The 15489-nt window shown below is 46.7% G+C and overlaps 1 protein-coding gene across 2 annotated transcripts; it reads left to right on the top strand.

Moving 5' to 3' along the window:
• Window positions 1-2153: 2153 nt before the first annotated feature.
• LOC132591333 (oocyte zinc finger protein XlCOF6-like) lies at window positions 2154-12383 on the top strand. 2 transcript variants are annotated; one of them, XM_060269589.1, is made up of 2 exons: window positions 2154-5108; window positions 9760-12383. In XM_060269589.1, exon 2 carries the CDS (start codon window positions 9830-9832, stop codon window positions 11570-11572), a length of 1743 nt encoding a protein of 580 aa, XP_060125572.1. In that variant the 5' UTR covers window positions 2154-5108; window positions 9760-9829; the 3' UTR covers window positions 11573-12383. The 2 variants fall into 2 exon arrangements, with proteins under 2 accessions (XP_060125572.1, XP_060125571.1); XM_060269588.1 differs by having other exon boundaries at window positions 5029-5224.
• Window positions 12384-15489: the final 3106 nt, after the last annotated feature.

Raw genomic sequence — 15489 nt, forward strand, 5'->3', positions numbered from 1 at the left:
GATAGTAAAGCACTGAGAATCCATCATCAAACTCACACAGGGGAAAAGCCATTTGAATGCATGGAGTGCGGAAAGAGCTTCAGTAACAGTGGAAAACTTAGAAATCATCAACGGACTCACACAGGGGAGAAACCATTTAAATGCATGGAATGTGGAAAGTGCTTCAGTCGGAGTGGAAACCTGAATTTACATAATCAAACTCACACTGGGCAGAAACCATTTAAATGCATGGAGTGTGGAAAGGGCTTCTCTGATGTTGGAAAAGTTAAAAGACATCAACGAACTCACACGGGAGAAACCATTTAAATGCATGGAGTCTTGAAAGAATTTATTTCAGAGTGGAACCCTAAATTCACACACAGGAAACTTAGAAGACATAAACAGACTCACTCAGGGACAAGCAAATAAATGTATGGAGTGTGGAAAGAGCTTCAATAGAAGTGGAAACCTTAGCAAACACCAGCAAACTCCAAAAGGGAAACCACTTACTTATATGGAGTTCCGTAGAGCTTCAGTCCTGATGTTCTTACAAAACATCAATGGACTCGCAAGGAGGAAAAGACTTCCAGTCTGCCGCGCTGGTGAGAGGACGCAGAGACCTCGAGCTCCGAGGTCTCTGGCATCGCGGAAGGGGGGGAAGTTCACGGGGGCACGCGGATTCCCCATAAAAACCCCGGGAAGAACGTCCCGGGGGCTTAGCAGCCCAGCGGTGCTCCTAACCCAATTCCTCCGCTGCCCGGGAGGCTCATTAGAGCCACCGAGAGCCAGCGGAGTGGAAGTCGCGGGAGCCATTTTGGGCACCACCGTCACCTCCAAGAAGTGAAGCCCCGAATCTTCAGCCTGCAAGTGGCAGATTCTTCCCATCAAAAGAAAGATCTGGACTAAGTAAGTGAAATCTCTAATTGGGACTAAGAAAAGATAATTTGGATTATAGGAAGAGGTTTTAAAAAAACGGGAGTCGATCTCTTCCTACTGCTCAACTAAGAAGTGCTAAAATGCTCCAAAGCCGAAAAGAAAACTGACTGTCTTTGAAACACCAATAAGAAAGACTTTCTCACCCCTATAAGCAGGGTGTAGAGGGGCAGATTTCTCGGTAATAAGAAAAATCCCTGCAAAAGAATAAGATTGGAAGGGGGGAAGCCCCTTCTCAATCCTGGTGCGAGCACCCTATGAGGCTCAGCAAGGAAATATTGTGAAGTAAATTTGACAGCTGTAAAAAAAGGGGGGGAGAAAGAAAGTCGTGATTGACGTTATACGATATTTGAAGAAACTGAACTGATTCAAAGATCATGAAAATGGTCAGCCAAGATGGATTCTACTGTTCTTGAGGACGGAAATTCCATTGTCTTTTGTCCTCTGATCTCCATTCTGCTTGAGACTGGAAAAGAATGTCAACATCCGGAACATCTGCCTTCCAACAGACTGTGTTGAAATATTTGGAAATACTGGGAGATCTCTTAAAGGGACAGCAACAGTTCAGCCTACTGTTAGCAAGCACTGTGGACCAGGGACAGGATTTAAATGTTACGCTTGTAAATGAAAGGGATCTTAAAAAACAAGCTTCGGACGATGCACAACAAAACAAGGGAAAGGAAGAAGAAAGTATTCAATATGAAGAGAAGAACTGTCAAAAAACAACTGAGAAACCAACTACTGTGGGAATGCATCACCAAGATTGGGAACTGATTTTTGAAGGAAATTGGGAGGATTGGGAAAATGCAATTGGGCAAGGAAGTGAAATTGAGGGGTGGGAAAAGCAGAGGGAGGGGAAGACAAAGACTTGGATTTTAAAATGGGATAGACTTGGGGTGGGTTGAAAAAAAATGGTTAAATTGCATTCAGGCTGGTTGAAAAACGGTTTTGAAATCTTGGCTTGACAACGGAATTGCTGAACCGAATGGGGGAAAGAATCCAGGGGAGAGGAGGAGGTATATAGGATAATAAGGTTAAGAGGTATGATTAGAGATTTGAACAAATATTTGATATTTCTTGTGGGGGAGGCGGAGGAACGGCTTGGAAAAATTTTTAGGTTAACATAATAGAATTGTATGTTTAGATAGGTAGTTGGGGGGATATCTGACTCTTTCTCTCCCTGCCATCCTGGAGCCTCTTGTGGCAGGGGGGGGCTCTGGGGGGGAGGGGGAGGCGGAGGCGGAGGGAATATCAATTACAAAATGAATCACCTTTGGACGGTCACCTCTTATGGGTATCCCTAGTGGCAGGAGGGGGCCTGTGGAGAGGGGGCACGAAGAAGGTGGAAATTGTTGGATAGTTTATCTAAAGAATAAGAATTGAATTTAAGAGTAAGAAACCCGCTATGATTAAGATTAGGAAATTACGAAAACCAGGAAGAAGGGATCTGAGGAAGTCAATAAAATAATGTTTAACATTCAACAACCAAGATTCCACTGGGTACCAGCAATAGTGTGTTGTCAAATGATATCCATTCTTTTTTTCTTTTCTTTTCTTAACTTTATTGAAACTATCAAGACAATTTGTCAATCAATGTACCCAATTACATTTCCCCCCTTTCCCCCCTCCCATCCCTCCCTCTCCCACCCTCCAAGGACTTCCCTCAGCTCCCCTCTCTGGTTTGTTTATACATTTTGTTCTCTGCATGTTATAAAATTGTACGTATCATTACCTTATCTATCATCTCTTCTACTAATAAATTTGTGAATGTTTATTCAAAACCAGCCAAGGAGTCCAAATCCTTATGTTGTCTGGTATTCGTATATAAAGTTGTATGTGAAGGTAATGTCTCACAAGTATAATAGAATATATAATATAATGTTGGATAGGGAGGAGGAGAATCTGGAGTGCTGGGGTGAGTGATGGCGGACTGAGAGTCAGCTGATTTTTGGTCCTTGGTAGAGAGAGTTGGAAATGTTGGTGTTAGGAGTTGGGGTGGTAGTTTGGGAGCAGGAATGGTGGGATTAGTATTCTAGGAACAGCATCATAACTCCCATTGATGTAATTGCAATAAAGGAATAATTAAAGCACAAAAAGACTAAAAGCATCTTATATGTTCTGCTAATATCCAAACCCTCATATATTGTTTATATTTTATAAATTAATTGTGTTGCAACACCTCCTCATTCTTGGCTATGTGAAGGGGGAAGTGTTCAGATAAAATATTATCTCTGGGGGCATCAGGAATAAAAGGGCTGTTTAGTGGCATAACCAGGAAGGACTCTCCTCCTAGTTGCACATCTTGCATGAGGAGGGAAGGTGGTAGAGCAGAGAGTGGGCAGTGCCAGAGAGACCTCAATGCAATGGGGAGTGGACCTAAGTGTGTTCACTGCTTCACTGTAAGGTCATATCAAATTATCCCCAAGATAACACACATAGGGAAGAAACCCTACAGGTGTCTATAGTGTGCGTTTGACAGGTCCCAAACTTAAGGGTCAACTTTCTACAAATTCACAAGCTGCCTGGAGGCAGGAGCCACTTCTGAGCATTGAGGCAGCCAACAGGATGCTTCCTTTGAATGTCATAGGGGCACATGGACCTGATGTGGCCAGTTTTCAGGGACAGATCCTGCCCAGCCATAGATCCACCACTCAGGAGGATGAGGACTGAGAATTTGGGTGCAACTTGCGCTATTAGTGTTCCCCTGAGATTTCCTGTAACAGGAATAGCAGCTCTGCTGGGGCACGTCCTTGCATACCAAAATGACTAACAAAATGAATTTCAACAGTGACAAATGTCAGGCCCTGCACTTAGGAAGGACGAACCACCTGCACAAATAGAGGATGGGGGTCACCTGGCTTCCTAGCACTACATGTGAAAAGGATCTAGGGGTCTTGGTGGACCACTAGCTTAACATGAGTCCACAGAGTGAAGCAGCAACAAAAAAAGATCTATTCTAGGCTGTGGGTTTGACTCCAACCAATGGCTTCAAGTTGCAAGAAAGGAGATTCTGACTAAACATTTGGAAACCCTCTCTGACAGCAAGAGCTGTTTGGCAGGGGAACAGACTCCCATGAGAGGTGGTGGGCTCTCCTTCCTTGGAGGTTTTTCAGCAGAGGTTGGGTGGCCACCTGTCCTGGATGCTCGAGCTGATATTCCTGCATGGCAGGGGGTTGGTCTAGATCAGGGGTCAGCACTTTTCTCAGCTGTGGGCCAGTCCACTGTCCCTCAGACCATGTGATGGGCCGGACTATATTTTTTTGGGGAAATGAACGAATTCCTATGCCCCACAAATAACCCAGAGATGCATTTTAAATAAAAGGACACATTCTACTCATGTAAAAACACGCTGATTCCCGGACCATCTGTGGGCCGGATTGAGAAGGCGATTGGGCCGCATCCGGCCCACGGGCCTGAGGTTGCCTACCCCTGGTCTAGATGACTCTTCAGGCCCCTTCCAATTCTCATATTATGTGATGCTAAGGTTCTTTAAAGGGGCAGTGGGGAGAAGGGGGACAGCCCTGGATCTGGAGATCGCCAGCCCATGGAGAGGAGGGGTGGTGGAATATCTCTTCGTTACGAATGAGGAAAAATCATCGTATTTCAATCCTGCCTTTGAACCAAAGCTGTCTTCCAAGCAGCTCACATAAAATAAGCGGATGGGTGATAGATAGATAGATATAGATAGATAGATATAATGGCAAGGGATAACACCATTTAGGGTTGTTGTAAGTTACCGTTCCAAGCCTCAAACGCGCATAACAACTCCGGTCTACTCTGCAGGGCTGTTGTAACCGGGACACCCTACGCCATGGCCCTGCCTCCCCCCACGTTGGGAAATGGGTGTAAAACTGACCAGACCCCCCCCTCTCCCGGAAATGGATTAAAAGAGATGAAGGGGGAATGTAACCTTCCTGCCGCGGAGGACTTTTTCGGAGGTGGGGAGGGGGTCTTTTTCCCTGCCTTTTCTGGGGATTGAACCTGAGATCTTCTCTGGAAAGAAACAGGATAACAGAGCTTGTTTGGAAAGAGAATTTGTGGAAGCTCTGCTTCCTAGAGAGGCAGGAAGGTTTGGAGGGGGGAGCCAAGGTTGGAGGGGGAGGGGCCGCCATTCACATTCCCAAAAGAGGAGCAGATCTGCAGATGAGGAGGAAAAAGAGGTTTATACATAACTGACTGGACTGTCCCTTTGACAGGTGAGGCTGCTGCTGATCCCTTATTTTCAAATCTGAAAGTTGACAGCTGTGTGCAGGAAAGGAAATCGGAATAGAAAAGCGAGCGATGGAAGCGGAGGGCCAAAGAGGACAAACAGGTAGAGCTACGGGGAGGGGGGGACGCGATGGGCGAGGAGAGAAATGGGGCAGAGACCCCCCAACAACAACTCACTTCCTGGGCGCTATTTGCAGAGGCCCCGATCCATGCAATCCGGCTGCAGATGCGCTGTTCCTCCCCCTGAATCTGCAGGGCACCAGGGAAAGGAGAGCGGGATTTGGGGCGAGGGGGAGATGAAAGGAAGAATGGGAGTGCTCCCCTCCCCCTTCCTTCTGTGGAAGGGCTGAGATTTGAACCGAGGCCCCAGTTCCTCACCCCTCTGCGAGTTCCGGGTTCCCCCTGGCAGGAATCCCTGGGGCGCTTTTGACTCCGCCCGGGTGCCAAGACGCGGCTTGGGGGGTCTCTTTTGTCTAGAGATGGGGAGTCCGTGGAAGGGTTAAAGGAGGCGAGAGAGGCCTGGATAGAGACCCCCCCGTCTCCCTCCTCCCTCCCCTCCCTTCCTACGAGGCTCCTCCAGATGGAGAGGTGGGCACATTGGGAGAGATTGGGCATGCAGAGCAAATAGTTAGCTGACGGGGGGCTCTGGGCGAAGGGGAGACTGGGGGGTGGAGGACAGAGGAAGTTGGGGGGCTGAGGGAGGGAGGGAAGCATCCCTGGGGGAGGAATCGAAGCCATCTTGGAAAAAGAGAGAGAGACTTGGGGGGCTGCCTGTCTTGACTTCTCCCTCCTGCGCAGGAATCTGCCATGACTTCAAGTCGACCAGGCAGAGATCCCTGAACAGAAGGCCTGATCCACCCACCCTCTCCTCCCTTGAAGCTCAGTCCTTGCCCTGCCATAAGTCCCAGATCAGCAGCTGCATGGGGCGCTGGGGGTTGTTATAGCGAGTCTAACCATTGGGGGAAAGAGGAAAGGGAAAAAAGCCCACTTTATTATTTCCGCCTTCAGCAGCTTTTGTCTTAGGATCTACAGTTTCACACACATTCCTGTGTTTCTTTGGAGAAGCATCTAAAGGGTTCCTATTCAGAGATTGTTGTTGTTTAGTCATTTTGTCGTGTCCGCCTCTTTGTGACCCCATGGACCAGAGCACGCCAGGCACTCCTGTCTTGCACTGCCTCCCGCAGTTTGGTCAGACTCATGTTCGTAGCTTCGAGAACACTGTCCAACCATCTCGTTCTCCGTTGTCCCCTTCTCCTTGTGCCTTCAATCTTCCCCAACATCAGGGTCTTTTCCAGGGAGTCTCCTCTTCTCATGAGGTGGCCAAAGTACTGGGAAAACCATAGCTTTGAATATACCCAGAGATACCTGTGCCCAACTCCTTCTCTCCATTCCACCTGGTTTCCATTATTCCCACTCTATCATATCTCACGTCTGTGGGATTTAAGAGATTGGGAAGATCGCTATGCAAATGGGTGGGTTCCTGTGTCCCCCCCTTCAAGAACCTGCATTATTATTGTTGCAATTGTTGTTATTTATTTATTCAACCTATTAGTCTATTTCTCTTGCCCAGGGCAGCCCAAACTGACTTACAAACTATTTTTATTGTTGCTGTTCTTGTTCTTGTTCCTGTTGTTGTTATGTTCCACGGTGACACTCTAAGGTCTTCTCTCTCATGTTTCCTGTACTTTGGGGTAGGGGCAGAGAGAAGGCTGTTCTCAGGGCCTGCTCCCCCATGAGGGAGACTGAGGCAGCCCCCTCAGGCAGCAGATGCAGAGAGGGGCAAGGAGGGGACTGAGCTGAGTGCCATTTGGCCTGCTCTGATTTAACCCCCTATCCTCTCATCCAATGGAAGGTGCTTCCCATTGCCAGTATCCTAGACACAATACAGCAGCCTCGGGAAGTCAGTGGTGCAGGATGATTTGGGAATGTGTGCAGTTGGGACTGTATCAGGAAGATGTTGGAGATCACGGAAGGAGGAGGAAATGAAATACAGAAATTCAGCATTTTCAGAAGAGGGGGAAGAAGGGGCAAGTGCACCCCACTAGATAATGCTCCCATAATCCCTGGCCATCTGCCATCTTTCCTTGGGATGATAGTACTTTGTGTCCAAGCACATCTGGAGGGCCAGAGATGCCTCACCTCAGCATAGAAGGTTCCCCTAGGGCAGTGGTGTCCAAACTTTTTTCAAAGAGGGCCCGATTTGATGAAGCGAAGGGCCAGGAGGCCCGATAAAAGGGCCAACCAAAGCTGCTGACCTTTTTTTTAGAGTTGAAGTGATTTAACTTTTTAAAGACTTTTACCACAGGAAATAAACTGCCACAGGGGCCAGATTAGGCCCCCGGAAAGGACTTTGGACATGCCTGCCTTAGGGGCTCAGGGGCACAGTTACTTAGGAGTTGGTGGAACTGGATCTTAAGGGTTCTTGAGACCATAACACTATAAGAGAAGAAGAAGAAGAAGAGTTTGGATTTGATATCCCACTTTATCACTACCCGAAGGAGTTTCAAAGCAGCTAACAATCTCCTTTCCCCTCCTCCCCCACAACAGACACCCTGTGAGGTGGGTGGGGCTGAGAGACTTCAGAGAAGTGTGACTAGCCCAAGGTCACCCAGCAGCTGCATGTGGAGGAGCGGAGACACGAACCCGGTTCCCCAGATTAGGAGTCTACCGCTCTTAACCACTACATCACACTGGACACCAAGGTGTCCACACTCAGCAGCGTAGAAACCCCTGCCGACCCCTGGGGAAGGGCTTTTTAAAGGCAAACGTTCACCCCCAGAGTTGCTTGCTTAGGATGGTACAGTCGGTCCACCAAAGTACAACACCAGAGCTGCCCCCTCCCCCCGCCCTGCCTTCCTCTGCTGCTGCCCACACTAAAGATGTGTGTGGATGAAATCCCAAAAGAATTCTGGCTCCTATTCCAAAGAGGTCCAGTTGATATTCCAGAGGAAAGTATGGCTAGGATTATGAGTCACAATCATAGCTGAGAAATACTTCCTTTCTCCAGAGTCATCTTCTTTCTTTCCTTTCCCACAATCAGTGTTATTCACCTTTAATTTTCACCTTTTTCAGTGTCGTGAATCTTTTTATCTTGTGATATTCAGATGAAGAGAGGTATAGAAATTTAATAAATAATTTGCAATAGGAGCAGAGATCGTATATCCAGAAGCCCTTGGCCACCCAGTGCAAAGGGGGAAGCAGCTGGAGCCTGACTGCTGGGAAGGCCAGGTTAAAACATCCAACCCAGTTATTATTGGCTATAATTATATGCCACCTGATCTCACACCCGCCTCCTGACACTGGACTATCTTAGTGGAGATTCCCTAGTCCAATATCAGGAGGCGGGTGCAAGATCAGGTGGCATATAATTATAGCAAATAATAATCAGGCTCCAGCTGCTTTCCTTCTGCATCTCCAGCTCTCTCCATGCAATAATGCAAGGCTGAGAGATTCTCCTACCTGAGCATTCCTTCAGCTGACCACAAGCACCAAGCCTTGTCACTAGACATATAGGGGTCTCCAAATATGGTCAGTATGGACCTCCTGAGGCCAAAGGGACTGTGCAGGTGATTAATAAACATCTGGAGGTCAAAGGGGACAAAATGTGGCCCAAGGGGTGGAGGATTATTGTGCAGAGGATGACGAAATTCATCATGAACTTAGGACCCTGATGAATAGTAGGCAGGTTCATGGACATAGAGCAGTTCCCTTTCCTGTGAGAAACCACTTTATTTAAAAAGTAAACCCCACAGTTCAACCGTATTCTAAGATAATGCTTCTGAAACTCATTACCATTATTTGACATTATTTCATTTGTATTTCCTAAAAACATACGGAGGAGAGGAAAGAATGTATGAGATGTTAAAATAAGAGAATGTCCTAATTCAGTGATGGCGAACCTATGACACGCGTGTCAGACATGACACGCAGAGCCCTCAATGCTAGTACATGCCCCATCGGCCCATTCATGCTGTTGTCCCCCCCCATTTGTTCTCCCGCTCCTCCTCAGGCTACAGCTTGTCTCTGATCCCTTTTTGTTGTTGTTGCTGCTGCTGGTGGTAGCCAGAGATTGGTTTTTTTACCCTTTCTGTGCTGTTTTGTTCTGGCGCTTTGGCAGACGATGATTGGGCGTAACAGTGTTCGTTTTTTAACCCGTTCTGTGCTGGGTTTTTTTGGCGCTTTGGGAGACTATGTCGGTGCTGCATGTTAGTTCCAGTGAAGGTATTATTCGTCATTTATTTCTGTTCTCTTTCTCCCCCCAAAAGCACAGTAGCTTTGGGGCACCCCCTCCCAAAAAAAGCAAAGCAACTTTTGAACTAAAAAAAAAACCTCCAAAACTTTGGTCAGCAGCTCCCCCCAAAAAGCTCAACAACTCTGGGCACTTTGTGATAAATAAGGGGGTTTTGGTTTGGTTTAGTTTGGTTTAATAATTGGTTTATTAAATACAGTTATATATTACAATTATACATTTTTGTTATTTAAACTATAAATATCGTGAAATTATAGGTTTTTTTTCTCGAAGTGACACACCATGCGAATTATGCTCAGTTTTTTGGCGAATTTTGACACATCAAGCTCAAAAGGTTGCCCATCACTTTCCTAATTGATGTGTGTAATATTCCTTTGTTCTCTTCCTAGATTTCCTCCCCCCCCCCTGTCGAAAGAAGACAATGGAGAAGGCAGTCAAAATTCTGGTGGACCATGTCCAATGGGGATAACGAAGAAACCATTTAAATATATGGAGCGTGGAGAGAGAGAGGAGAAGCAATCTGAAAGTATGGAGTATGGGAAGAGCTTTACTGAAAGTGGAACACTTAGAAAACATCAACGGACTCACACAGGAGAGAAACCATTTAAATGCATGGAGTGTGGAAAAAGCTTTGGTTGGCGTTCAAACCTTCGTATACATAAACACACTCACACAGGGGAGAAACCATATAAATGTATTGAGTGTGGAAAGAGCTTCAGTCAGATTGGACACCTTAAAAACCATCAACGGACCCACACAGGGGAAAAACCATATAAATGTATGGAGTGTGGAAAGAGCTTCACTGATAGTGGAACATTTAGAAAACATCAACGGACCCACACAGGCGATAAACCTTTTAAATGCATGGAGTGTGGAAAGAGCTTCAGTCAGAGTGGGCACCTTAGATCCAATCAATGGGTTCACACAGGGGAGGAACCATTTAAATGTATTGAGTGTGGAAAGAGCTTCTCTGAGTTTCGAAGAGTTCACAGACATCAACGGACTCACACAGGAGAGAAACCATTTAAATGTATGGAGTGTGGAAAGAGCTTCTCTGAGTTTGGAAAAGTTAAAAGACATGAACGGACTCACACAGGAGAGAAACCATTTAAATGCATGGAATGTGGAGCGAGCTTTATTAATGGTACAGCACTGACTATCCATCATCAAACTCACACAGGGGAAAAACCATTTGAATGTATGGATTGTGGAAAGAGCTTCACTTATAGTGGAGCACTAAGAAAACATCAATGGACTCACACAGGAGAGAAACCATTTAAATGCATGGAATGTGGAGCGAGCTTTATTGATGGTACAGCACTGACTATCCATCATCAAACTCACACAGGGGAAAAACCATTTGAATGTATGGATTGTGGAAAGAGCTTCACTTATAGTGGAGCACTAAGAAAACATCAACGGACTCACACAGGGGAGAAACCATTTCATTGCATGGAGTGCGGTAAGAGCTCCACTGATCATGGAACACTTAGAATCCACCATCGAATTCACACAGGGGAAAAACCATATAAATGTGTGGAGTGTGGAAAGAGCTTCACTGATAGTGGAACATTTGGAAAACATCAACAGATCCACACAGGCGATAAACTATTTAAATGCATGGAGTGTGGAAAGAGCTTTATTGATAGTAAAGCACTGAGAATCCATTATCGAACTCACACAGGGGAAAAACCATTTGAATGCATGGAGTGCGGAAAGAGCTTCAGAGACAGTGGAAAGCTTAGAAATCATCAACGGACTCACACTGGGGAGAAACCATTTAAATGCATGGAGTGTGGAAAGTGCTTCAGTCAGAGTGAACATCTGAATTCACATAATCAAACTCACACTGGGGAGAAACCATTCAAATGCACAGAGTGCGGAAAGAGCTTTAGTCACAGTGGAACACTTAGAAAACATCAACGGACTCACACAGGGGAGAAACCATTTCAATGCATGGAGTGTGGAAAGAGCTTCAGTCAGAATGGACACCTTAGAATTCATCAACGGAGTCACACAGGGGAGAAACCATTCAAATGCACGGAGTGCGGAAAGAGCTTCAGTCACAGTGGAACACTTAGAAAACATCAATGGGCTCACACTGGGCAGAAACCATTTAAATGCATGGAGTGTGGAAAGGGCTTCTCTGATGTTGGAAAAGTTAGAAGACATCAACGAACTCACACGGGAGAAACCATTTAAATGTATGGAGTCTTGAAAGAGTTTATTTCAGAGTGGAACCCTAAATTCACACACAGGAAACTTAGAAGACATCAACAGACAAGCAAATAAATGTATGGAGTGTAGAAAGAGCTTCAATAGAAGTGGAAACCTTAGCAAACACCAGCAAACTCCAAAAGGGCAACCACTTACTTATATGGAGTTCCGTAGAGCTTCAGTCCTGATGTTCTTACAAAACATCAATTGACTCACAAGGAGGAAAAGCTTTAACAGTTGAAACCCTACAATCCACAAACTGAAAAATCATAAATGGTTTGAATGGAAGGAGTGTGGGGAGTACTTCAATTGCTTTATATATACAGTGTATATCATATTAGTTATATATAATTCTATTTACAAATTTCATTTGAAAAAGGAAGCATTCACTTCCAGGTTGTTGGTGTTTGAAAGCTCCAAATATTCAAAACGTTCGACAACCGAGATTCCACTGGGTATCCAGCAATAGTGTGTTGTCCATTGATATCCATTCTTTTTTTTCTTTTCTTAAATTTATTGAAACTATCAAGACAATTTGTTAATCAATGTACCCAATTACATTTTTTCCCTTTCCCCCCTCCCATCCCTCCCTCTCCCACCCTCCAAAGACTTCCCTCAGCTCCCCTCTCTGGTTTGTTTATACATATTGTTCTCTGCATGTTTTAAAATTGTACATATCATTACCTTATCTATCATCTCTTTTACTAATAAATTTGTGAATGCTTATTCAAAACCTGCCAAGAAGTCCAAATCCTTATGTTGTCTGGTATTCGTATATAAAGTTGTAAAAGGTAAAGGGGCCCCTGACCACCAGGTCCAGTTGTGTCCGACTCTGGGGTTGCGGCGCTCATCTCACTGCCGGGTCATGTGGCCAGCATTACAAACCTGCTTCTGGCGAACCAGAGCAGCGCATGGTTCCCGCCGGAGCGATCCCTATTTAGCTACTTGCACTTTGACGTGCTTTCGAACTGCTAGGTGGGCAGGACCACAAAAAGGACGCAGAAAGTCAGCAAACAGTTGGAGGGGGCTAAAAAGCAGTGATGCGGCGGCCACAGCTTTAAATGGCTCACAACGCTCCCCTCGCCGTCACAAGGGCTGCCGAGGCTGGATTGCGCCTTCCGTCCCGCGCCTGCGCTGCGCGCCAGGTTTTGCACAATCCGTCGGGGAGCAGTTAGCGCTCAGAATGGGGTCTTTCTTCCCATTCCGGCGCCCGAGCATCGCCGCTCGAGAGGCCGGAGGCTCTTGGTGAGGTGGTCTGGAGGAGCGATCGCGAGCTCTTGGCTGGCTGGCTCGCTTTCTTTTTGTTGCTCACGGAAGGCGGAAGGGGCCAGCAGGGCTCCCACCACCGTCAGTCGCCCCGCTGCCCCTCTGCCTTGGGCCATGCAGCCCACAACGTTCCGGCAGCGTGGCTCCCGCTGCCGTCAGTCACCCCGGCGACGCGGAAGGGCCAGCGGACCTCCGGCCACCGCTCTGCCTTGTGCCATGAGGCCCACAATGTTCTGGCGGTGCAGAAGGGGCCAGCAGGGCTCCCACCGCCACTCTGCCTCTGGCCATGCAGCCCACAACATTCTGGCAGCGCGGAGGGGGCCAGCAGGGCTCCCGATGCCGAGGGGTTTCCCCGTCCGGGCGCTCGGCCCGAGTGGAAAAAAGTCCTGGGAAGAGCGGGGAGGCTCCCAGCACGGCTCGCCTGGCGACGCGCTCAATTCATGCACCCCCTCCCATCTGGTCTCAAGCCTCTCTGAGGCTCTAAAAGAAAGCAACATGGTACGTCTTATTTTCGGGGTATGTCTTATATTTTGCGAATGCATAAAAACCCTGCCATGGCTTACTTTCTGACTACGTATTTAAAAAGGGGAAACACGGTAGGCATGTTGTAGGCGCGGCTTCCGATTGGCTGATTGACCCAGGAAACAATGCCAACAGCCGAAGAGGACGTTTGGCTTCCAAAAAACATTAGCAAACCGGAATGCTTACTTCTGGGTATGTGGCGTTCAGGAGCCAAGTTGATCATCAACTAAGCCATTCGGGAACCAAGGTACCACTGTAATTTTATTTAAAGAGATGCTGTTTCCTTTAGATGGGGGTTGTTTTAATGTGTAGCTGTTTAAAAAATTTTTTTTGGCATTTTGTTAATTGTTTGATTGAGGGGGGAGGGGAGGCTGCCTGAGAGTGGGCCCCTGCCAACAGAATGGCTGGGGCAAGTTCCACTAGGACAGGCATGTCCAACAGATAGATCATGATCTACTGGTAGATCACTGGATGTCTGCGGTAGATCATTGGCTCCCCCCAAAGAAGCTGAACAACTGACAACTGTGGTACCCCTAAAAAAGCTCAACATTTTACCTCCTTCCTTAAAAAAGCTCAACAACTTTGACCTGAACCCCCCAAAAGGGGGTAGATCACTCCCAGTTTTTAACTCTGTGAGTAGATCGCAGTCTCTTGAGAGTTGGCCACCCCTGCACTAGGACATCCAATCTCCGGAATTACAGGTAGGAGGAGGAGTTACGCTAGCGCCAGACCATGTCAATACCGAGGAGGCAGGTTTAGCCATTGTTTGAAGACTATCCCTACATTGAGCATGTAAGAAGATACAGTCCTTTGTGTCTTCATTGCTTCTTTACAACAATGGGAGTTATGGTGCTGCTCCTATAATACTAATCTGTCAGGGACTGGGCAGAGGAGCAAAGGTGGAGACTGCCTTCCTAGCCTGACCCTTCCAGGGAGGAGGAAGAGGAAGATAGTATAGATTTACAACAGGGGTTTGAGGGAGGTCTCAACTCAGAGGCAGGTGAGGGGGAAAGATGGGAAATCATGGGAGAGCCAGAGCAACACCCGGCTGACACGTTGTCACTAGAAAGCATCCCTGACACACCATCTCACAGAACCCGGCAAGCCTTGGAAGTAGGAGAGCAGAGAGCTCAGAGACAGAGGGCATCTGTATAAGTGGCCAATGAGGAAGTGAGAGAGATGGGGGTGGAGACAAGGCTATTCTCCAAGAGGTTGGGTTGTATAGCCCCTCTCTGTAAATACTGAATAAAAAAAGCACTGTTGGGATTATGGAAAGCAAGGAGTTAAAAACACTCTCAGGCGTTCTTATTATCTGGGTGCCAGCCCACAGCTACGTGCTGATTACTGTGTAGTCATAAATCATGCTGTAAAGAGAATGTACTTTCACTTTGAGGTTGAGAAGTGAGAGCTAAGAGAAAGCTCTGTGGAGGAGTGTTTAGAGATAAGGCAGCTGCTACCATGCAGCTCAGTTCTGTTGGTTTAGATGTATTATGTTAAGCAACTGTAAATAAAGTTTAAGTTAGTTAAGAAGCTACAGTGTGTTTGATTTCTTGAAGACAACAACTGCTATCTGATTTCCAGTTGCGCAGTAAACTCTGCTGGGTCTGAGAAGAAGAATTTTAACTGGCACAGCTGGGAGCGTGGCTGGGCACCATTGCAAGTTGGCGGCGTTTCACAACCCACTAATGAACTTTATAGCACCACGATCATAAAAACATCCACAAGCACAATAGGAAATCTTCCCTTTCCTGGGCAACTTTCCCTTATACTTTCCTGGGCAACAGCCGGGAGTCGCTGACAGCATCCAGAAATAATCTTACCAACTCAGCTTCCAAAGCACCACCACCAGTCTCACACTAGTCTGTTGATTTACAGTAAAGTGTGAACTCTGACTGAAGCTCGTTCCACACTCCTGTGAGTCTCCTTGTAGATTTTGTGTAGTTCTTCTGGAATTTGTATCAGCTCATGAGAAGTTGTCCACATGAGCCGGAAAGCTCTCTGGCTCCCTCAGTCTCAAAGCGGAGATGAGCACCACACGCCATAGTCAAATTAGGCTGGACTTAACCGTCCAGGGGTCCTTTTACCTTTATATAATCCCTGAATGCATTTCTATA

The sequence above is a fragment of the Zootoca vivipara genome, chromosome 2 (genome assembly GCF_963506605.1).
Source record: "Zootoca vivipara chromosome 2, rZooViv1.1, whole genome shotgun sequence".
NCBI lineage: Eukaryota > Metazoa > Chordata > Lepidosauria > Squamata > Lacertidae > Zootoca > Zootoca vivipara.

What these genes read in the sequence shown, in the direction of transcription:
- LOC132591333 (XM_060269589.1), top strand. Translation starts at nt 9,830, where the DNA reads ATGGGGATAACGAAGAAACCATTTAAATATATGGAGCGTGGAGAGAGA.